The sequence below is a fragment of the Myotis myotis genome, unplaced genomic scaffold (assembly GCF_014108235.1).
Source record: "Myotis myotis isolate mMyoMyo1 unplaced genomic scaffold, mMyoMyo1.p scaffold_m19_p_2, whole genome shotgun sequence".
In the NCBI taxonomy this organism is placed as follows: domain Eukaryota; kingdom Metazoa; phylum Chordata; class Mammalia; order Chiroptera; family Vespertilionidae; genus Myotis; species Myotis myotis.
In genome coordinates, this window is record NW_023416324.1 from 37,205,802 (window position 1) to 37,229,982 (window position 24,181).

The 24,181-nt window shown below is 40.6% G+C and overlaps 1 protein-coding gene across 11 annotated transcripts in view; it reads right to left on the reverse strand.

Annotated features, from left to right (window-relative positions):
• The window catches only part of USP24 (ubiquitin specific peptidase 24), a 130,659-nt gene that overhangs the window by 24,857 nt on the left and 81,621 nt on the right, over window positions 1–24,181 (reverse strand). For 10 of the 11 annotated variants that reach the window (XR_004974275.1, XR_004974276.1, XR_004974277.1 and 7 more), the window contains 20 exons: window positions 23,888–24,116; window positions 22,561–22,720; window positions 21,708–21,863; window positions 19,512–19,582; window positions 18,729–18,889; window positions 18,128–18,189; window positions 16,857–17,048; window positions 15,775–15,892; window positions 13,322–13,466; window positions 11,241–11,360; window positions 10,712–10,837; window positions 9,967–10,065; window positions 9,031–9,113; window positions 8,284–8,425; window positions 7,954–8,073; window positions 7,306–7,526; window positions 4,449–4,573; window positions 1,707–1,848; window positions 1,100–1,250; window positions 82–177 (listed from right to left, as the gene is read on the reverse strand). Coding sequence is in view for 7 of the 11 variants with exons in the window: in XM_036351661.1 (XP_036207554.1) it covers window positions 82–177; window positions 1,100–1,250; window positions 1,707–1,848; window positions 4,449–4,573; window positions 7,306–7,526; window positions 7,954–8,073; window positions 8,284–8,425; window positions 9,031–9,113; window positions 9,967–10,065; window positions 10,712–10,837; window positions 11,241–11,360; window positions 13,322–13,466; window positions 15,775–15,892; window positions 16,857–17,048; window positions 18,128–18,189; window positions 18,729–18,889; window positions 19,512–19,582; window positions 21,708–21,863; window positions 22,561–22,720; window positions 23,888–24,116 (2,719 nt within the window). In the remaining 4 variants the exon portion in view is untranslated. The remainder of the gene's footprint in view (window positions 1–81; window positions 178–1,099; window positions 1,251–1,706; window positions 1,849–4,448; window positions 4,574–7,305; window positions 7,527–7,953; window positions 8,074–8,283; window positions 8,426–9,030; window positions 9,114–9,966; window positions 10,066–10,711; window positions 10,838–11,240; window positions 11,361–13,321; window positions 13,467–15,774; window positions 15,893–16,856; window positions 17,049–18,127; window positions 18,190–18,728; window positions 18,890–19,511; window positions 19,583–21,707; window positions 21,864–22,560; window positions 22,721–23,887; window positions 24,117–24,181) is intronic. The other variant, XM_036351662.1, reaches the window with a different exon arrangement.

Below are 24,181 nucleotides of genomic sequence, written 5' to 3' on the forward strand. Positions count from 1 at the left end.
CATGAGTCACTGAACATTTTAGCTGAAAGTTGTTTAATTATAATTCTTTCTTACTTTAGTAACAATCCAGCTAGTACTTACAGCATTCAATGATGCTAAAGACAACACAAAACTGAAATAATCACTACTGTACACATCTCTATTCTTCATAAACTTGAGGTTTTCATCTCTCACCATCTACAAAAGAAAATTAGCAATTGTTTTAAAGAAACGGTAAAATATTCAACATGTAAAAGACATTTTTAGTGATATGTTCGGTAAGAAGGATTTGTAACTCTACTCTCAAGCTCTGAATTTTTTTAAAGAGAGGAAAATCTTCATATAAGAAGTTGTAAAAAGATTAATTAGTATTCATTAAATGAAATCCTTTTGGAAAATTTAGGAAAACCACCATGTGAAGGACAAGTGAAGTCTAACCTATTATTCTGGGTAGGAAGGAACAAACACAGCTTTCCCAAGTAGACTCCATATTCTTCTTAAATTCTCTGCTGTGGCTACTCAGCTCCTGTTCACTTAGTTTAGAAAGTCTGAACTGGTAGTTAGACAGTTCTGAATTTTAATCCTATCTCTGAGACACTAGCAGGTCATTTTGCCTTTTCTGAGCCTCATTTTTTCCATCTGAGAAATGGGAAGAAAACCTTCCATTCCACAAGAATGTTTTAAGAATTGTGGATTTGTTTTAAAGTGTGTAGCATAGAGTAGGTATTCAACAATTAATGGTCATCACTGACATATTAGTGTTACCCCCCAAAAGTTATAAACTTTAACTTATTTTTCTCTCCAGCTACAAGTTAATTTTAGCTATGTGGTTTTTGTTGTTGTTGTTGTTTTTTTGTTTTTTTTTTTACTGCCCATGCCTTCTATTTATTTATCTTTGGCATCCTATAGCCACATGGAAAGTGGTGATGGTGGGGTCAATCTTGAGTTTGTAGCCACCTTTATGACCTGATATGAAAGATTTGTGACACACGAAGGTAAGAAGATGTTGCACTAGAGATACAGCTAAGTCCACAAGATGACCAGCTGGAGTTCTTCTGGACCTACGAGACGGATTTTAACACTATCTGAATTTTCTCTCTAAGAATTATACAGTTCTTACCTGATATATTCGAACAGGCATTTTCTCCACAAACAGTCCTTTCTTCTCTCCTTTTTTAACCAGTTTGGTTAGAATAGAGAGCCGGTCATTGTTAGGCCTATGGGGCCTAGGGGATGACTGAGGTGAAATTTCTGGTGAAGAAGGTGCTGATCTAAGAGACAGAATCAGAAAACTGACTAAAGTGGCGATTGTTTTAGTAGTTCCTAAAACCTAACAAACCTACAAAATCTGGGTACTGGATTTAAAAATAAATTGTATACTCCCCTAATTCAATAATTTAAACTCAAATTCACAGAGAATACGATAAAAAAAACTTCCTGACTGAAGTGCTTACTATGCTTGAACATAAAGTTTATTCAATAACATGCTGGAATGAAAAAAATATCACTTCTAATAAAATAATTTATACACATTTTTCTAAATACAAAATAACTTTTTGCCAAGGGAACAATGACCAGGTAGCAATAAGAAGAAAAGGGATAGAGCAGTTTAGTTATTTTTTTTAGAATTTCTCTCTAGCTTAGCAAATTACACTTAAATACCAAACAGTATAAAGATCACAATATCCCCTACTGAATTCACACAATTACACAGAAAATAAACTCACAGAGAGAGATCCTCAGCTTCCTGCCGCACAACGCTGACTCGACTTTTCTTTGGTAAGACTGGGGAGTTCTGATCAGATACCCGTTGGTAGAAGAGCATATAGGCATTCCAGTATCTTCGGCGAACATCAGTATATGGATTTGCTTTATAACAAGACATTAAGAAAGAAGCAAGTAAATAAAAGTTTTCTTGTCTTAATCTAAAACAAAGGACCCATAAATCCAGCAAGTAACTACTTAGTGAATTTGTTAAATGCAAAGTGTAGGTAAAATGTGTGTTTTTTTAGAGTACTGCTTAGAATTACTTGGAGGGTGATATAGAGGGGCAGGGAGTAAAAGAGTTGTATGGTAACACAGTAAGGGAAAGAAGGTAAATATTCCAGGCAAGTCTCAATTTAATAAAAAAGCAAGTAACATCCTAAATAAAGAGGTAATATGCAAATTAACCCTCACACATCACAAGATGGCTGCGCCCACAGCAGAGGCGGGGTTCCTGTAACACAAGATGGTTGTGCCCACAGTGGAGGCGGGGTTCCTATAATGAGCGATCAGCAGGGACCTGAGGCTGTGTGGTGCTGGACTAGGGCGGGGGACCTCAGGCTGCGTCCCCTGCCCGGCAGGGCTTGATGGGGGATCTCAGGCTGCACCCCTGGCCTGGCGCCGGGCCAGGGGACCTGAGGCTGCACCCCCTGCCTGGAAGGGCTTGACGGGGGTGGGGCTGGCCAAGTCTGGATCTCGCTCAATGGGGGTGGGGCCGGCCAGGTCTGGGTCTTGCATGATTTTGAGGTGTGCACGGGTAGGTGGGAACTTGACTCTGGGTCCCGTGGCGTGCCCCAGACTCTGACAGGAGGAAGATTTTCATATACATTTTACTAATTTTCTTTTATCTCTGACATTTCTGTTATAAAAAAAGGGCAAATAGCAATATTAAAATATTTCCTCTAATTAATTCCCTTTCAATGTGCACGAATTTCATGTACCGGGCCATTAGTCTACACTAATAAAAAGGTAATATGCTAATTAGTCCAATGTCCTTCTGGACAGTTAGGGGGAGACCAGGCCGGCAGGGGACCAGTTAGGGGGTGACCAGGCTGGCAGGGGGGCAGTTAGGGGGTGATCAGACCAGCAAGCAGAGGCAGTTAGGGGTGATCAGGCAGGCAGGCGAGTGGTTAGGAGCCAGTGGTCCCAGACTGCAAAAGGGATGTCCGACTGCTGACATCCCCCAAAGGGTACGGGCCGGGCTGAGGGACCCCTCCACCTTGTGCACAAATTTCGTGCACCAGGCCTCTAGTTTAAAAAATAAGTTCTGTGGCATAGGATGGGATTATAATTGGCCTCACTTAATCATTTATGTATAGAATGGTCAAATCTACGTAAATTTTGGTACCAAAGGCTACCTAATTAAAGGCTACCAACATTAGATGCACAACCACCATGGTATGGTATCAAAATCTAATACAGTGACTCTAATATAAGCAGAAATTTTAAAATGCTCCCAGAATATTTCAAAACCAGATTTCAGAAATGCTAAGGTCTCCACAAAATGTTTTTTCTTTAAAAAGCAAATTCTGACTGAATTTTGTGACATATTTTGGCTCATACATTTTAAAAAAATACATATTTGCCGAAACCGGTTTGGCTCAGTGGATAGAGCGTCGGCCTGCGGACTGAAAGGTCCCAGGTTCGATTCCGGTCAAGGGCATGTACGTGGGTTGCGGGCACATCTCCACTGGGAGATGTGCAGGAGGCAGCTGATTGATGTTTCTCTCTCATCGATGTTTCTGACTCTCTATCTCTCTCCCTTCCTCTCTGTGAAAAATCAATAAAATATATTTAAAAAACAAACAAACATATTTAATTGATTTTTCACAGAGAGGAAGGGAGAGGGACAGAGTTAGAAACATCGTTGAGAGGGAAACATCGATCAGCTGCCTCCTGCACACCTCCCACTGCGGATGTGCCTGCAACCAATGCACATGCACTTTGACCGGAATCGAACCTGGGACCCTTCAGTCCATAGGCCAATGCTCTATCCACTGAGCCAAACCGGCCAGGGCTGGCTCATACATTTTCTAAGGGTGGGGTTGTGGAAAGACTCCTTCGCATATTAAGTGTGGCTTTAAAAGCACAGGTGCTAGAAATGTTGTCTTTAATTAATCATACCTCTATAGAAGTGAAAAGGAAACCTGAAAATTATTTGTTTTAAAATATATTTTTATTGATTTCAGAAGAAGGAGAGGGAGAGACAGAAACATCAATGATGAGAAACATTGATTGGCTGCCTCTTACACGTCCCCTACTGGGGATTGAGCCCACAACCTGAGCATGTGCCTTTGACCGGAATCAAACCCGGGACCATTCAGTTTGCAGGCCGACCCTTTCTCCCCTGAGCCAAACTGGCTAGGGCAGAAACCTGAAAATTTTAGTGGATAACTACTTCTTTTGAAACTATTTTTAAGGTTGGAATTCTCTTTGATATTCATTTTACTTACACCTCCGCCCCATATTTCTCCAAGGCTGTTTTAAGAAATTATTAAAAAAAATTTTTTTGTAAGCAGTTTGAACATTTTTACTCTGGCTATCAAAGCGCTCATGGACCTATATAGAGTAGTGGTGTGTAAAAAGAGTGAAATCTCTTCTATTTTTATGTAAATAAAACTGCTTTCCAACTTGATAGAAAATCCTAACTCAAAAAAAAAAAGGAGAGAGAAATTTATGGAAAATATCCATTTGTAAATACTTACTTTGATCATAAACTTTTGGTCTATATTCTCCTCCAAAGCATTCATATTCCAGGGTCTCATCATTTAGGTCAAATTCTTCTATAACGGTGTCATTAAATTTATACCACTTTCCTTTTCCACATCCCCTAGAGCCCACAGAAAAAATAAACATTATAATAAAAAACAAATATCCCATCTACAGTATTTATTTCTTTGTATTGTCTATAAATATAGCAGGTGATTACCATTTGAAAATACCTAAGAAAAATATAGCAAGTTATTCTAATTTCTAAAACAACTTTGCAAATTGAAGCATAAAGACGGTTACAATTTTAAAAATGCAATATTAAATAAGACCAAAGAACAATGCAAAGCTTCTTTGTATAATAATGGTAAGTGTGGGTGATAAAGTAGGGCAGGGGGAGCAGAGGACAGATATACAGGAGGGCAGGGGAGTGAAGGACAGATATACAGGAGGGCAGGGGAGTGGAGGACAGATATACAGGAGGGCAGGGAAGTGGAGTAGAGATATACAGGAGGGCAGGGGGGTGGAGGAGAGATATACAGGAGGGCAGGGGGGTGGAGGAGAGATATACAGGAGGGCAGGGGGGTGGAGGAGAGATATACAGGAGGGCAGGGGGGTGGAGGAGAGATATACAGGAGGGCAGGGTAGTGGAGGAGAGATATACAGGAGGGCAGGGGGGTGGAGGAGAGATATACAGGAGGGCAGGGGGGTGGAGGAGAGATATACAGGAGGGGGTGGAGGACAGATATACAGGAGGGCAGGGGGGTGGAGGAGAGATATACAGGAGGGCAGGGGGGTGGAGGAGAGATATACAGGAGGGCAGGGAAGTGGAGGACAGATATACAGGAGGGCAGGGAAGTGGAGTAGAGATATACAGGAGGGCAGGGGGGTGGAGGAGAGATATACAGGAGGGCAGGGGAGTGGAGGACAGATATACAGGAGGGCAGGGAAGTGGAGTAGAGATATACAGGAGGGCAGGGGGGTGGAGGAGAGATATACAGGAGGGCAGGGGGGTGGAGGACAGATATACAGGAGGGCAGGGGGGTGGAGGACAGATATACAGGAGGGCAGGGGGGTGGAGGAGAGATATACAGGAGGGCAGGGGGGTGGAGGTGAGATATACAGGAGGGCAGGGGGGTGGAGGAGAGATATACAGGAGGGCAGGGGGGTGGAGGAGAGATATACAGGAGGGCAGGGGGGTGGAGGAGAGATATACAGGAGGGCAGGGGGGTGGAGGACAGATATACAGGAGGGCAGGGGGGTGGAGGAGAGATATACAGGAGGGCAGGGGGGTGGAGGAGAGATATACAGGAGGGCAGGGGGGTGGAGGAGAGATATACAGGAGGGGGTGGAGGACAGATATACAGGAGGGCAGGGGGGTGGAGGAGAGATATACAGGAGGGGGTGGAGGACAGATATACAGGAGGGCAGGGGGGTGGAGGAGAGATATACAGGAGGGCAGGGGGGTGGAGGAGAGATATACAGGAGGGCAGGGAAGTGGAGGAGAGATATACAGGAGGGCAGGGGGGTGGAGGAGAGATATACAGGAGGGCAGGGGGGTGGAGGACAGATATACAGGAGGGCAGGGGGGTGGAGGACAGATATACAGGAGGGCAGGGGGGTGGAGGAGAGATATACAGGAGGGCAGGGGGGTGGAGGACAGATATACAGGAGGGCAGGGGGGTGGAGGAGAGATATACAGGAGGGCAGGGGGGTGGAAGAGAGCTATACAGGAGGGCAGGGGGGTGGAGGAGAGATATACAGGAGGGCAGGGGGGTGGAGGAGAGATATACAGGAGGGCAAGGGGGTGGTGGAGAGATATACAGGAGGGCAGGGGGGTGGAGGACAGATATACAGGAGGGCAGGGGGGTGGAGGAGAGATATACAGGAGGGCAGGGGGGTGGAGGAGAGCTATACAGGAGGGCAGGGGGTGGAGGAGAGATATACAGGAGGGCAAGGGGGTGGAGGAGAGATATACAGGAGGGCAGGGGGGTGGAGGACAGATATACAGGAGGGCAGGGGGGTGAAGGACAGATATACAGGAGGGCAGGGGGGTGGAGGAGAGCTATACAGGAGGGCAGGGGGGTGGAGGAGAGATATACAGGAGGGCAGGGGGGTGGAGGAGAGATATACAGGCGGGCAGGGGGGTGGAGGAGAGATATACAGGAGGGCAGGGGGGTGGAGGACAGATATATACAGGAGGGCAGGGGGGTGGAGGAGAGCTATACAGGAGGGCAGGGGGGTGGAGGAGAGATATACAGGAGGGCAGGGGGGTGGAGGAGAGATATACAGGAGGGCAGGGGGGTGGAGGACAGATATACAGGAGGGCAGGGGAGTGGAGGACAGATATACAGGAGGGCAGGGGGGTGGAGGAGAGCTATACAGGAGGGCAGGGGGGTGGAGGACAGATATACAGGAGGGCAGGGGGGTGGAGGAGAGATATACAGGAGGGCAGGGGGGTGGAGGAGAGCTATACAGGAGGGCAGGGGGGTGGAGGACAGATATACAGGAGGGCAGGGGGGTGGAGGACAGATATACAGGAGGGCAGGGGGGTGGAGGAGAGCTATACAGGAGGGCAGGGGGGTGGAGGACAGATATACAGGAGGGCAGGGGGGTGGAGGAGAGCTATACAGGAGGGCAGGGGAGTGGAGGACAGATATACAGGAGGGCAGGGGGGTGGAGGAGAGATATACAGGAGGGCAGGGGGGTGGAGGAGAGCTATACAGGAGGGCAGGGGGGTGGAGGACAGATATACAGGAGGGCAGGGGGGTGGAGGACAGATATACAGGAGGGCAGGGGGGTGGAGGAGAGATACTGGAAGAACAGAGAGGGACTCTTGGGAGAACCCCTTACCGCCTATCCTTAATGAAGGAATAGTAGTGGCCCGCATGTGCCTGCCCACTGTGTACGATGACACCGACAAGTTCATAGTTTTCTGTGAGGGCAACTTTCTTTCGTGGAGACCCTCCACCTCCCTGATCCATATTTCGCCCATTTTCACCAACTTCAGAAGATGAATCTTGGCGAGCCATTCCTGAAACTGTGTACGGCTCCATGTTTAACATCCAGGGAAACTATTAAAAAAAAGCAAAGGAGCACATTCATGTTGATTAGTAACGTAAACTGCCATACCCAATTAAGTCAGACACAAAGAAGGGGATGAGTGTTTTCTACTGTAAGCTAGGACTACCTCTCCAACGTAAGTGCAAAACCTCCAAATGGCTCACAATCTGGGAGCGTACAAGTGACCTCTCCTTGAGCGTTAAGGAAAGCATCTGACGTCACAGCTGACACCAGGTGCCTCTGCACATGAGGGTCACTGTTCATGGTCACACACAGTTCCACTGGCAGCAGCTGCTCGGACAAGGGCTATGTACTTCTCAGAATGCTGAGGCTATAGCCTTTCACACTTTACATGAAATTTGAAAATATTAAAAGAAAATGATAAAAAGTGAGCGAGGCAGTAACGGTTATAAAAACTTTCAGGGGGAAAAAAGTTACCTTTATCTGTTCATCATATTTAATGGAGCGTCCACTTTCCCAGTCAAATCCGAATCTCATTAGGTGAATGACCAAGACACTAGGTAAAGACTTAATACAGGTCCTTTTGACTGTTATTCTCTAAAGAAAAGCAAAACCCAATTAGCTCCTTGGAGAAAATAAAACAGCCAAGTAAATAATACAAAGGTCATAGGTTTCTCCTTGCCACCTGTGTAAACACAAGGGATGACACAATCTAACGGAAGTAACAACAGAGCTTAAAAGTGATCTTAGATAAAGTACATGGAATAAAAGATTAAGCGAGTTTTATAAAAAGGGCACGTGAAATACCTTTTCTTTACACTTTTCACAGTAATAGGCATTACTTCCCTCTAGAACTTCTCCTCTAACAAACTGGTCCAAAGAAATTTCCAAACTCTGACAGGAAGTAACTCCTAGATTGAGAGCCATGAAAGCTTCCTCTCGCTCATATCTGATTAGGAAATAACAGAAAAACCATGATCAACAACGAAATTTGAAAAGCTTTAAAGTATCATAATACCTGAGATTAAACACAAAACTATTCACAATCAGTGAAATTAACCATAACTTTCCTCATCCTTTAAAAAGTACACTACCAAATTAAAATAACCAATTTGACAATTCAGAATTGCTTAAAATTATGAATTTCAACAAAGAAATTGAAAGCAAAGAAATCTAATTCAATAAACACTTATAGATCCACTGAGAGAGATATCTGCAAGTCTCTCAACAAATGCAAAGTTCATAACCTACTAGAAGAATCACTTAATTATAATAATCATTTTTTAAAATATATTTTTTATTGATTTTTTACAGAGAGGGAGAGGGATAGAGAGTTAGAAACATCAATGAGAGAGAAACATTGATGAGAGAGAAACATCAATCAGCTGCCTTCTGCATACCCCCTACTGGGGATGTGCCCGCAACCGACGTACATGCCCTTGACCAGAATTGAACCTGGGACCCTTCCGTCCGCAGACCAACGCTCTATCCACTGAGCCAAACCGGATAGGGCTATAATAATCATTTTTTAATGTTAATGATATCTTCACTAACCTGTGAGGACAGTCTTTACAGATTTTCTGATCAGAATAGATGCCTTGAAAAGTATTCTTAAAAATTTGGTCTCTTCCCATTTTCTGTTGGAATAAAAAGTTCATATATTTTCAGTTGATACACCTAGAATTTATAGGTTGTTTACACAGAATTTTATTTAGAACAAACTAAGCTAAAGCACAGATGTCAATGCAACCACCAAAATAAAAGAAGTCATCTTGGCAGTTTAATCTGGGAACTAATGAAAGGATTATAACCCATTAGACCCACTGTTACGAGTGATCAGAAAAGGCGGAGGAGAGAGGTCAGTCAGAGTTGCTGACAGGCCAGCACTCTCCAAGACCAATTCCTTCTTCCCGTGCCTCACTCACAAGGCAGTACCGACTCTCCACAATCTTTTCTTTTCCTTTGCAGACAATGCTATAAATTTAGAAAACGTGCCTACCGCTGAGAAGAGAGGCACATGTTGGCAGGAATGGGAGGCTGTCTGTAACTTAGAAGGCAGTACCATTTAGGAAGTCTGTCACATGTTTAAAACTCTGGGTTTAAACATCACCACAAACAACTTTTAATCTAGTCCTTTTGTTCCCTTTGCCAAAGCAAGACAGCTCTGCATGGGGCCACCAGTGCTTACAGCACTTCTCTGAGGCCAGGTTACTTTAATGCATGCAGGTAAGAGTAGGCAGATACAAATTATTATTATGGAGTGTAGACTGAGAATCACATACTTTATCAAGTGTTAAATGAAATAAGAAGAAATGTATAATTTTAGTGATCTGTATATGTTTTGATGTTCAAACCCAGAAGAAATGATATATAGTTGTTGTAGGCAAGATGATCAATTTCTGACTTGTCAGTTTCACAGCAGTCCCAAATCCTAAACCACTGCTCTTATACTAATTTGAGGGGTTAGAGGGAAAATAAAACTTTGTCTACCTTGAGATATTCATCCATCTGATCAATGAGGCTAGTGAAGAACTCATATGCATCCTGTTGTTCTCTCACATAAAGTTCTTTGTTCCACATTTTGAAAATCTACGTAACAAGAATTAAATGTCATTAAAGGAAAAGTAGCAACTTCTGAATATGATAGAAAAAGGATGTAAAAGAGCACTTAATGCTTCTGAAAACTAAGTTCACTATTAGGATGCAAACGTTTTTACTGAAGTGAGATGAGCTTGTGTTCAGCCACTCATGCTTTTCTCTGGTCCCTTTACCATCCTAACAAGTCTATGAAACCACAGGATGAGAGCCAAGGCCATGAACAGAGAGCTTCTCTCTTACAAACTAACCCACTTATGGGGGAAAGTACAAGTTACTCCTCCCGTGAAACATAGAAAAGCAATGTTATAAAAGAATGTTCTTTATTTAGAGGCATTAGTGAAATTGGCATAGGTTCTGAGGAATGAGTTGAACAAATACTTGAAGGAGCTAAAATAAGAATCATGAGAAATATCCAAAGTAATTACAATGAGCAAATCCATAGAAATTACAAATGACTATTCTAATAACTTGAAATCAAGGACCAATTTAAAGAATGGTATAGACAGCTCTTCTGTAGGTTCTGGCAATGGGATTAATCTAGAATTAATAAAGACAAGAGACAACTATCACTAGAGAAAGAATGTAGCCAAATTCCAAATATTCAACATCTTTAAATCTAGAGTTACTAGTGAAATACCTTCCAAAAGTTCTCAGGTACATAATACTGCAGCTTGCTTTCCATCAAATGCCCAAACAGAGACTGCACTTGGTAGAATACACTATCATCTGGATTGTCAGTGTCGTCATCCACTGAAAGTAACGCCTGAAAAGACACGAAGTATAAAGTTAGAAATATTTAACTGTTTTACAGATAACCTTGACTTATGTACGTGGGAGTCCATACATTATTCTTTTAGAATGCTACGTGTTTGAATGTGACTGTAAAAATATTTCTAAAATACTAGAAATGTTAGCAACTTAAATAACTTAGGAGTTCAAATATCACATGTGAATTAGGTCAAACCCATCTGTCAAACAGGCAACATATTACTGCAGCAGATGTATAAAAATGTGCGACTACTCTAGCATTATTTCAGGAGCCACTGAAGAATACTTAAGTATTCTAATTTTAGTAACCCCCAAATTGCACTATATGAATGTGGAGCAATTTTCAGGCAATGTACACATTACTTATCACACCAAACAGGCAAGAGGAAGGAAATCACCTCAGGGAGACCAGGCTGCATGTACAGCTGCTGGAAGACGGCGTTCATGTAACATGTGGCGCCACCATTCCTCAGACCCACAAACCCTGCACTGGACCTGCTGTCCACTGGGGGGAGGTACTAGGAAGGAGAGGAGGAGAAACAGGAGAGAATTAGTGTCTGCTATCAGCACACGTCCTTATAGCTCTAATATAAGGGGGAAAGAGATAAACTCAGATTTATCCATCCAGCGTACTGTGAGTCAAGCTAGCAAAACCTGTGTTCATGAAGTAGCTCTGCAAATGCTGACATAATTATAAATATACTATCATCTCAATGTTTCTTTTTAGTTCATAAAGTACACAGCATATAAGCCAGAAACTATGCCAGGATACGAGAGAGAGCTCAAATGTACCCTGATCTCAAACGAGCTCACAATCTGGTAGGGTAGATAGGCATTGATCAAGTAAATATACTAATACATATTTACAAATTGAGGCGATACTCTGAAAAAAAGGATTAGGGTTCTATGAAGTGTTTACTCTGAAGAATCCTGATCAGGCCAGTCTAGATGGCCAAGGAAAGCACATATTCCTTCCCTTCCTTTCTGAGAAGGGAACACTCTTCTACTCAACTTCCTCTAATAAGCACACAATTAAATAAACAGGTAAATGCCTTAGCATTTTACGTAAAGATGTTTGTAATAATGTAGATCCCAGTGCAGCGCTTTTCTATGCACAAATAATCAAGAAAGGGCATCTTGGATAAAGTTCAACAGGGCACTTCTCCAAGTGGAAAGGTACTGTAATGACATTCTCTTAAATGCTGTTACAGCTGAGTCTCTCGATTCTAATGCCATGACCAGACCCACGTTATCTGCAAATATCAAGCATCTGTATCCATGTAATACCTAACCAACTGACAAGACCCTGTCGATCTTTTGAATGGAAAGGAACATATTACATACGTTTTATTAACATTCAACATACACTTAGAGCAGGGTGATTTCTAAGATCTAATTACCACTGTAATTTGCTTGTAGTCCAAAGCATAGATTAAAAAAAAAAAAAAGTTTAAAAATAAGAAAAATTGGTTTATAACAGTGCTAAAAATATATTTATATAAGGCATTTTTCATTATGCTGCTATAATTCCTGATTTATGAAAATAATAAAATTTCCATTTTAATCTGATTACATACATGTAAAACCATGCATCACATTTTACTCTGCAAGTGCCATTTTCTCTATTTAGAATGCCTGTTTCCACTTCCTTTCCTGCCTACACTGTATGTTTCATAACACTCAGCTCAAGTGACTGTGATGTTAGTGGAGAATGTATAAGCAGCTGTACAAGTGCCCTCCCACTCCTGGTCCGATACTCCAGGGCACCACAACTTGCTTCCCTCTTGCAATCCCAACATATAATGTGCTGCTCCAGGGCTCCACAGGTTTGCCCACAGCTGGACTGACCTTGCCATCTTGCTTCAATGGGCTCACAGTCTTTAAGGCTCTATTTTAAATTTCACGTTTTCTAAGAAGCCTTCCAAAACACCACCACCTGGTAGTAAAGTGTCTCTCTGTTAGTAGAGTTTTCCACACATACCTCTATCTTAAATTTGATCCCATTATATTGAAATTACCTGCTTATGGATCTGTCTCTTCCATTATACACTGACCTTGAGGGCTGGGATCAATCTTTAGTTTTGAGCTCCAAAAGCCCAACACACCTCTTAGCAAATAGTAAACTCAATCAATCTTAGTTGAATTTAACTGAACAAAGACTGCAGTGTGACAGAGCCAATGCTTATTTGTCTCTAGTGTCTTGCCAAGCATAAACGTACTCAAGAAATAGGTTGAAATGCTACTTTTTACTGAGAGTAATTATTAACCGACTTGAAAATGTATCCTCTTTGATTAATTAAAAGGGCACCATTAAGTAATACATCATAGACTCTAGTTGACTTGAGTATATAAACATGATAAGTAAAAGAGTAATCCTGACTTTCTTTGTGATTAGAAAAATGAAAACATAGTTTTAAAAATTCTATGTTTAGGAGACCACTCTAAAAAAATTAAGTGCACCAAGGTCTAGAAAACGTACATCAAACTCCTTGGTAAGAGCAGGGTCCGGCTGATGATGCATGGAAAGTAGTTCTTTTGTAATAATTTGAAGATTTGGAAGTGAGCTATCAGCCAACATTACAAGGACTTCATAGGCTGCCAATCGGCTATTCACTGTACTACACCTAAAAACAAAAGACACAAGTCAATTAGTCCAAGTCAATTTTTGCAATGAAAGTACAAGAGCTGTAATTCCCCAAAGAGTTAGGTTAAGTCAGGTCTGCTGGCAGAACTCTAGAAATCTAGTGGGAGTGCTGACTTAACAAAGGCGGAGGCCATGAGTACTGGAGGGATGAATATGGTTTAGAGCTAAATATCTTCGTGGCCTGATGAAGAAGTAGCAAAATCTGTCAGGTATGATTCCAGAGTATTCTTATCTATGGGATATATCAGTAAAAAGAGAGGATAGTCTGAAAATTTTATCAAAATCACAACATGGAAATAACTATTTTTCAATTAAAGTAGATAGCAAGAAAGGTTTCTATAGATATCATCCTGAAATTCAAATATCTAAAGGGCAGAAAAAGAAAGCTATGGAAATCAGAATAGATGCCCATAAACATTTTATATGTGCCTACAGCTAAAATATTTTTCAAGGACACTAATCAACTTTCTATTTTGAAGAAAAAAATGGAGACAAAAATACATAATTTTCTCAATCAATATGTTTAGACTGCTCACCTTTAATGATTATAACTTTGGGGATCAATAGTAATTTCTCACTATCACCTATGCCAACCTTGCCATACTATGATCACAGGTTAGGAAGGATACACAGAAAAGAGGACATACATCCATAAGCAGGTACTGTGGAACACTCTATTAATAGAGAGACACTTTTCTTTCAGGTGGAGTGGAGAAGAAAGAAACACTTAGGAAGTGGAGTGTAGAAGATGTGCTCAAGAGGGGGCGGTGAGGCTTTCCGATCAGCACTGAGCCAGCCACTGAGGCATGGACTTCTGGGTTGCAAAGGACAAGAATGAATAGGAGGTACCACATACACAGGCTAAATATTAAGAAGTTCTTTTGCTGTTAGTGTGATATGAAAATGGCATTACTGTGAAAGAGTTTCTGTGTATTTTAATCTCTTTCTGGCTTTATGATTCAGGAAAATGCTGGGAGTAATGGGGATAAATGAACACCATTCGGTGCACTGAGGAGAGATGAAACAAAATATTTCCTTTTCTATTCAAGGCACTATATATTATTTAAAAAATAACTCCTTGTGGATGAAGGTTTTACTTTTAATAAAGTGAGAATTCACGAATAAAAATTTCTGTAAAATTGAAAATTTATTTTCTCTGTTCACTAAAAATTAATGTACTCATATTTCTACTGCTTTAAGAAAAGATTCCCATGGAGTTAGTACCAATCTTCTAGAACAGGTTGGGACAGGACTAAGGATTGGAGTCACTCCATCCTGAGGGACATTCCAAGAGTCCTAATGAAGGCTTCTTACCTAAAACAGATTATGCTAATAAGGGATCTCTAAGTGGAGAAATATTCCCACATAAGATTCCTTTAGGGTTCCATAAAATATTGCTTATTATGCCTTGCCCATTTTATTAACCACTGAATTATGTAGGAATTTTTTCCACTGGATAAATGCCAAATCTTCAGTTTCCTCAGGATTACTCAATTAACTCTGGTTTTCATGAGAATAGAACAAAGTTAGATTCAGAGCAAATAACCTCCTATCTTTAAGAGTATCCCTGAAGGGTCCCAGGTTCGATTCCAGTCAGGGGCATGTACCTTGGTTGCGGGCACATCCCCAGTGGGGGGTGTGCAGGAGGCAGCTGATCGATGTTTCTCTCTCACCGATGTTTCTAACTCTCTATCCCTCTCCCTTCCTCTCTGTAAAAAATCCATAAAAATATATTAAAAAAAAAAAGAGTATAAACACCACCCATATAGGGTTAGTATTACAAAAGGATCTTCCACATTTCTACCCACAGAAATTAATATGAAAGTTGATTCTAATATTACCACTGTAACCTATCACAAACAGTTTTAATCATCAGGAACAGTCACTACTCAGCAAACCTCGAGGTTCATGCACTAAAGCACCTATACTTTTCTTCTAGAAGAAACCCTCTACACTCAGAACCTGAACCTACTGACTTTCACTTTGGACTAAATTCTGACAAATTCAGTTTCTCTTGGAATTTGTTACTGACCAAATTAACCACGTTATTACTTATTCTCTTCCGATAGAAACAATGGTACCAGCATACTTGCTCAGCACGTGCTGTGTGCCAGGCAGGCTTTATCCTAAGTCTCTTTACATGCATTTCTTTGTATAGTGGATAAGATCTTATAAGCTATGCACACTCACAAGATAGAAGACAAACTCCAAGTTAAGAAAATCTTTTTGGACTAATGTTTTGAATTAGAATTTTTACCAAAACTGAACACAACGTGCATTTTCCATACTTTGGATGAAAGTCCTGTTGACTGATGGCGGCACTGCCAGCTGGAGAATGACTATTTAAAATAATTCTAGAAGCTCGGAAAAGGAAGTCATCTAACAATGGTTTAATGAGTGATGAACCTGGAATAGAGCATAATATTCATGTTGAGGATGAACACATATTTTAATTCAAAGATCCTGTCTTGCACTTCATATTAAAGGCAAAGGCACCTAAGCCACTCAATAGCAGGGCATTCAATTTAGTTTAATGCTTAATTTTTGGCAGAGCTCTTGGTGTAGAGGGGTGGGGATGGCTGGTAGGGTCAGGGTACAGGATATAAAGATAGACAAACGAGGGTACCTTCCTTTATGAACTTATAACAGAGTGAAAGGAGTCGAACTTTCATTTTAGAAACACAAATGCCAAGAACACCACAAGATAGATGGTTTGAGTAAATAATTCTAACTTTGGGCATAGGGAATCTACTTAAAGGGTTTTGAAACTTTTAAAATCTTGCCTTCATTAGGTAAAAATAATCTGCCCTTCTCACCCTGGTTTAGAATCACTCTTTTCTATGTATCCCCAGTTGCTAAAAAGATTTTTTTGTAGAGCTTAGTTTGTGTGATAAATGTGGTAATTAATGTTTTGATTTGTTTTCTGAATATAATTATAATACTTAATATATTTGTACAAATTACATATGTAACTCAGGAGACTCATCCATCTTCTAGGGGTAGTGGTTGGGGGCTGCCCCCCTAGAATAAAATTACTCTTAAAAGAAGTAAGGTATACAACAGATTATATTTTATAAAGTACTCAACAGCAAAAAGAGAAAAACCTACTTTGAATTATAATTTTTACTTGGTATTAAGTTATGTGATCCAACTCTTTTGAACACTATAAAATTCCCTATATAGTTTAGTGACACAGGTAAAATATACCTTAAATTCGTTAGGCATTAAGCCAGACAATCTCCTATTGCCTGAAGGGCCAATTTTCTATGCAACACTTAGCACCTATCTTATTTTCCCAATTACACACAATACTATGGCAGGAACTGAAAATGAGCTATTCTGTCACATGACAAGATGAAGCAATAATTACCAAGTATTTCTTTTTCTGCCCCACAGAGTGAAAGAAGGGTCTTAATGAGCCGTAAGTGTCCTGCCAATAAGATGTTGTCTGCTTCACTGGTCTCACATTCAGCTGTGCGATTAGGTTCAAAGTTATCCAGCCAAGTAATCTCATCTTCAAGCATGGTAGCTGGGCTGATTCTTAACTGCTCCATTTCTGAAGCTAAGGGAAAAAAAAATCAATTTCTTAAAGAGAAGTATTTCCCTTTATGGAGTCAAAATCCTGAATTAAAGTAGGCAGAGAGATGTCCCAAACTTTCACTTCGTCAAACTCAAAAAACAAACAAGCCCTGTCATTAATAAATCTCAGGCTAGAGCTGCTACCCACAGGACTATGACAGCTCACGCATGTTCCTTCCTTCCTTCACTCACTCTCAGTCATAAACCAAACACATGCTGAGTGCTTCTTCTGTGCAGGTCACTGTGTTACAAGCTGGGGATATAAGATGAAGGAGACAATCCTTGTTTAAAATAAGCTCCTTTGTTGGGAAGGAAAGATGGAAGGGTATGAGGAGAGCCAATGCTCCCACAGTATTACCTACGCCTATAGGGGGCAGAGTTCTGCAAAGGAGAGAGGTCAACAGCACAGTAGCAGAGTTCAGGATTCCAAACAATGTGCCAAACTCCAAAGAACTGCTCATATGAAGCATATTTCACTTCCCCTCCAAAAAGGATTTAAAACAAGATTCCATATTGGAAATTGGGATTGGGTAGGAGAGGAGTGATTATGCTCTACTTTCCCTGCACTATAAGCCACAGCAAGCAGGGTCCCGGATGAGGAGGTAAAAAGGGATATGTAAGGGTCAGCCAAAGCTGGACCGGCACCAGATACGAATCCTGTCTACTTCTGTCACTCACTTCTATTACTATCAACACATCTCAATAGACATTTCCTCTTTCTTTCAATAATCAACTTCTGAAAAATGATCAGAATGGACCATACTAGAAAGACTTCTTAATAGCTCTGTATCAGTTTAATTAAAGTATAAGCGCCTTTGACAATTTTTAAAATCAACAGATTTTCTCAGCATACAATAGTTGGATACATAATAGAAAACTGGCATATGGGGTTTACATGCTATTTTCAGGAAAATAAAATTCAACCTCAAATGATAGTTATAATCTCACTTATATCTCGATACATTAAGTCAGAATTAGAAATGTCCATTTGGCTTTCTTTTCTCCTTCCCACCCCCTCGAATTTACTCCCCCCATACAAATCAAAGTTAGACATTTACTTACTTGTCAGATCATCTAATAATTGGCACCTCAGGTCAAAATATTCCATACACTGAGACAACAGTCTAAAAAACAGATTTCAATTATTAAAAAGAGTCTGATTTCAAAATAAAAATAATTTTCTTTATTATAAGAAGTTCATAAAAACAATTGAATGAGACTTTTCCTAGCACAAAATAACTACTTTTACATTAATTCAACTTCATTATTTTAGCAAGAGGCACATTAATGATTTTACCGTTACAGATACACATAGGAGTTGTGAAGTATGCTGAGCTGAGACTGTGACACTGAGAAGACATGAGCAGTGTGACCTTTACACAGTGATCTGGCTTGAATTGTTTCAGGCTCTTACCAACCAGGTAAGGGGGAGGTGGGAGATGGAGGTGGGAACTGGGGGTGACAGAGAAGCCTTGGAATTATTTTAACTCTCCAGTCCTGAATTGGGTAAAACACTGAAATGCCCTCTTTCAGACACAAATGCTAGAAGAGGAGAGGAGAGATTCTTCTGTCATCTCCATAATGCACAGTGGACTTTATGGGAGCAGTACCCAACTCGTTATTCTTTCTGTATAATGTGAGCTTTCTCATCTTTATCACGTACCTCTGATTGACTCCTCTCATAATACTAGTTGGAGACCAGAGAGGCAGCTGAGCTGTGAGAATCACACCTAGAAGAAACTGATTTGGCTTCTGTACATCTGGATGAGTTGAAGTATCTGTTTGACTAAGAGTATACAGTTGATCACAGGCAACACGGCGAATCTGGAATTAGTGGCAAAGAACATCCATCATGTTCTTTAAGTGATTGCTTCAAAAATGGTTCTCCTTCAAAGTCTACACTTTGAAGGATACTCTAAGAGTCCGAGTATTTCAATATTAATGGTAAAGTTTACACTGAATAAACTAGGATTAAAAACAAGTGTGTTCTGGGAACTGATTTCCGAAACCATTCTATTATTCTATTCTAATCAATAGATTTATAACTTAATATAAATGAAAATAAGGAAAGTTAATTTTCAAGGTCATGTCAGACAATCAGAATTATAAAATCTAGTGAAAGTTCATGGCTTGAAGTTGGTCTTGATTTTGACCAACATGTTGATGCTTAATGCCAGCTGTCCTTGCCAGCTATGGGTGTTGAACACCGGCTATAATATTTTGTTTGTAATAAACAAAAATTAATTTTAGAACTAGTCTCTTAACTTTTTGAGGGATATGGATTAGAAAGGAGGGCAGGCAGTCCAAACGGTCATTTTGTATGATTCCCCGAGAGGACAAGATGTCATTCCTTCTGTATTCTCTGCAATGTTACAGGTATCCAGAGAGCCAAAGACAGAAGAGGACCAAAGGGGTTTTTTTATGAAGTAATGTAAACAATCCTTACCTCAGCACTTGGCGATCCAAGCAGAATATCGATGATAAAATCAGCAACACAGGGCAAGTTATAGAAAGATGCTAATGATAAGAATAAGGAAAATTGGGAGCAGGGGGGGGAAATTAAGTTAGGAAATACATTTTCAAAATTTCAAAAATTCTGAATAATTTCTTAAGCTTAACTATAACAGAAATTCATCTCTTCTACATGGAATCAAATTCAAAACCTTTGACAACTGCCTCCATGCCTGTGAGCAGGACCATCTCGGTCATCTTTGCACCTTCACATTTTAGTACAATGCCTTGCACATGCCAGTCACAGAATAAATACGTCTTGTGTTGATAAACTACCAATACTTGTGAACTATAAAATATACCCTACCACAAACTTAAATAATGATAAAACTGAAGAGAAGTTATAATTTTTTTCATTTTTATTTGAAAATACCTCTAGAATTAAACAATTATAGGAAAACTTAACTAAGTACTATGGCCTGTGTTCAAAAGTATGTCATGACTCACACTTCTCATATATAAACCTTCAAAAGCATTCTTGTCAAAGTAAATACTTTTGAATACTATTGCAACGTGACAAATCTCTAACCTTTTCTATATGTTTATATTATAAAATGAACTTAGGTGTTACAGTAAATACATAATGATCACATCTATATAATAGGCAGCCTAAATCAGTAATAACAGTGAAGAATAGAGCCCATATGTATTGGCACAATTTTTAAAGGGAAATTTTAAGACTTTATTCCTGAATAAATAAATATTTATTGAGGGCCTACTATACACTGGACAGTGCTGGAGACTGAGTAGGGAACAAAATGGACAAGAATCTGTCCTGATGGAGCTTACAGCCTAGTTGCGGAGGGGGTGATGACAACATGACAAGTAAATCAATTGTATTATTTGTTATAAAATGATAACTGACACAGCAAAAAATAAGGTGCAGGTTTTAGGTAGTGCTGGAGCTTGAGGGGAGTGTTGTGGTTTCTCTAAAAGGTGGTCAGAGAATGTCTCACTGAAAAAGTAACGTTAAGCAAGGACTTGTAGGAAATGAGGAAGAGAGAACAATGTAGACAGATGGCCGAAGAAGATACCAGGAAGAGGGAGCAGCCAGTGCAAGGGCCCTGAGGCAGGAATGTGCGAGGGTGGTTGAAGCAGTCACAGTAGGTGAGGAGAGCTGGAGAAGGTGAAGGCACACAGGTATCAGATTGTGTCTGGCCTCGAAGGCCTTAGTGAAGATTTGGCTTTCACTCAGTGTGAACCGAGAAGCCACTGCAAGGTTTTAAACAGAAGAATGATAGGATCTGACTTACATTTAAGAAGGTCCACTCTGCTTACTGTGTGGAGAATAAACTGCAAGGGTAGAAGCAGGGAGATTAGTTAGGATCCAATGGCTGTGATCCAAGTAAGAGATGATGGCAGATCAGAGGGTAATAATAGTGAAGAGGTAGAATCTAGATATAGTTTAAAGGAGGATGTGCCAACAGCTTAGAAGTGGGGTGTGAAAAAGAAATTGAGGATGACTCCAAGGTTTTGGCCAGAGCAAGACTGCTAAATAATTAAGTTGGGAAAACACTCGGCTGATATGGGCCAGATCAATAGTTCAGTTGTGTATATGCTAAGTCTAGAAAGCCTATTTGAGATCCAAGTGGAAATGTCAGGGGTGTAGTCCAGGTTGGAGACCCAAATTTAGGTATCAGCATATAGTAGAAATTGAAAGCTGTGAAAATGGATGAGACCGCAGTGATGTAGGACTGAGCCCTGGAATGTTTTAACACAAAAAGTTTGATTCATAACAGCCCCACTTTGCTAAAGCCAACAATAAAGTTAAAAGGGCAAATCTTAAATTACATAATTTTTAAGTGAAGTCATTACTGATATATAATTCTAATTCTATAGTTTATGAACTATAATTTGGGTTGTTTTAATTCCCCAACTAGACAGTAAGCTCCTGGAGGGCAAACATACTGCTTTTTATAGCACTCACTACGGAACCTTATATATAGAAGGTGCTCAGTAAATGCTTGCTCAAAATCTCACTACTCTAGCACTTTACTTACCTGTTCCACATGCAAGCGTGCCCCTCTTCATTTCTATAACATGACCTTGTATCTATAAAGGCTCATAAATAATTCCCAACAGAAACCCCTATCCCTAAAGGAGAGGAATCCCAAGCAAGCCTCCTGCATACCCAGCTGTTGGCTCCGAAGCTGTAGGCAGGTAACCAGGAGAGACAGAGCCTCGCCAGCGATCAGGGAGTCTTTGGTGGACACGGACTGCTGGCGCACACAGATGCCTGCGTGCAGGGCAACTGGCTCTCCTTCACTTCCAGAGCTGCAATTGCTTCCTGGAGAGGGCAAGCAGAAGGTTACTATGGTCCCATAGGACCAGTGGATCTTCTCATAGCCTTTTAATGTGTTCCCCAGACTCCTCAAGTGAAATTAAATAGTCCAAGAAGACACTTTGGTCTAAGAAATAAGAGAGACTTAATCACTTTACATGACCCTGACTGATTTATACATAGTTTATGGGGCAAAACTAATTTCAGGTGACAGAACAGTGCAATTTTGGAGCCATTAGAAAGTCTTCCTTGGATGTTAAAAACACTCCTTATTGTGATGCAGATGGGTTACAATATGTAAAAATCGTGTTAATATTTCTGCACTTTATTATATATCTGTCACACATTAAAAATTTTTTTCAATACTGAGGTATACACAAACTCATAGATTGAACAGGGAAACCAAATGAAGCTGAAAAGTAAAGCTACTTATAAAGGTCTAATAGAAATAAGTGGCTGAACCAAGAAAATGAATTTTCCATGTAGGAATCCTAGATGAATTTTTATTACAGCCACAGTTACTGGCCTCATGACATTTTACACTGAGCAAGATAAAAACTGTTTGATTTGGTGTCCCCACTGTTTATTTTTTTTCTTAAATGAAGTATGACATACATATAGGAATGTGCAACCTATACAGAGATGATTCTTACAGCTATTTCTTGCCCAATGCTCTAATTACTTTATCCTTTTTAATCAGTACCTGAACTGCTGAGCCTGTTTCGAATTCCAGCAGGAAACAGAGAATTACTTTCTTTTATTGGTTGGCTACTCCCAACAAGGTCAAGTCGTCCTGCAGCAGCAGCCCACGACAGTCTCATGAAACAAGCCACAGTGGAAGTAAAATCATTTACTTCCATTGTCTACAGAAGGATGGAAAGAGTGTTTGTTACGAGAAAAGGCAGTACTGGAACACAATCCATTGGCTTCTATGACCTACTAGTCTCAGTCTGTGAGATTCTTTCCCTCCAAGATCACCTAGAGCAGTGGTCAGCAAACTCATTAGTCAACAGAGCCAAATATCAACAGTACGACGATTAAAATTTCTTTTGAGAGCCAAATTTTTTAAACTTAAACTATATAGGTAGGTACATTGCTATTAACTTAATTAGGGTACTTACTCCTAAGGCTTAGGAAGAGCCATACCCAAGGGGTCAAAAAACCGCATGTGGCTTGCGAGCCGCAGTTTGCCAACCACGGACCTAGAGGACCACCTTTTTAATGCTTCCATGATGTCCAAAGACTTTCAATATCTCTCTGCTATCTGTAAACAAGGACTATGATCTCCATGCTCTGGCTTTAAATTACCTGGCAACAGTTTTGTTTTCACCATTTCCCCCCTGCCCCACAATGCATTTTTGCCTGTGTGAACTGCCGTGTGACCCCCCTCCCCACCCCGAACCGCCCCCAATAAGGCTCTGATTTTCTCTAACTTTGCTCACGCCCTCCTTTTTTTTTGAACGACTTTCTTCTCTCCAACTCTCCATACTTAGCTCTACATATCTAATCCTAATCTATTCTTCAAGGCCTACCTTAAATGCCACCTCCCACATAAAATCATCCATGATGGCCACAGGTGAAGGTAATTATTCCACTTCCTCTGAAGGTCTATAGAATGTTTTGTCTTTGTAGTTTTCTTATAACACTTGACATTTTCCACCTTGAATTATAGTATTTCCACATAAGTGGTTTCTTTCTTACCATAAATTCCTTTAAGCTAATATTCATGTCAATATTCAATACTAGAGGCCTAGTGCACAACATTTGTGCACTGGGGGGGGGGGGGGTGTCCCCTCAGCCCAGCCTGTGCCCTTTAGCAGTCTGGGAGCGCTTGGCACAGATGGATGTCCGACTGATAGCTTAGGCCCACTCCTCTCGGTCAGTGCATGTCATAGCGACCTGTCATTCCGAAATTCGGTCAATTTGCATATTACCCTTTAATATATAGGATATCCGAATGGTCCCGCTCCTCAACCAGTCGTTTCTAAACAGGAGGTACTTACTAATTCTTGAATACACAAATCACTTACTTGTATTGCAACTCGTGCAGCAGGAATGATTTCCTCCACCCTAATAGAAGACCTATCAGACACTGACAACTGTCGGTAGGACGACTTTTCTGGGGTACCACATAGGGACATCTGCCTGCTGGTCTGCCGGCTAACGTTTCGGAATGGGCGAGAAGAAAGTGCCTCTATACCATCTTTGGCAATGTCTTCATCTAATAACGTGGGCATTGTTTGTCCAACAAGTAAAAATCTTAAAAGGAAATAAAAAGGTAGACTTATTCAAACTCATTTCATACTACTTAAAATGATTGAATT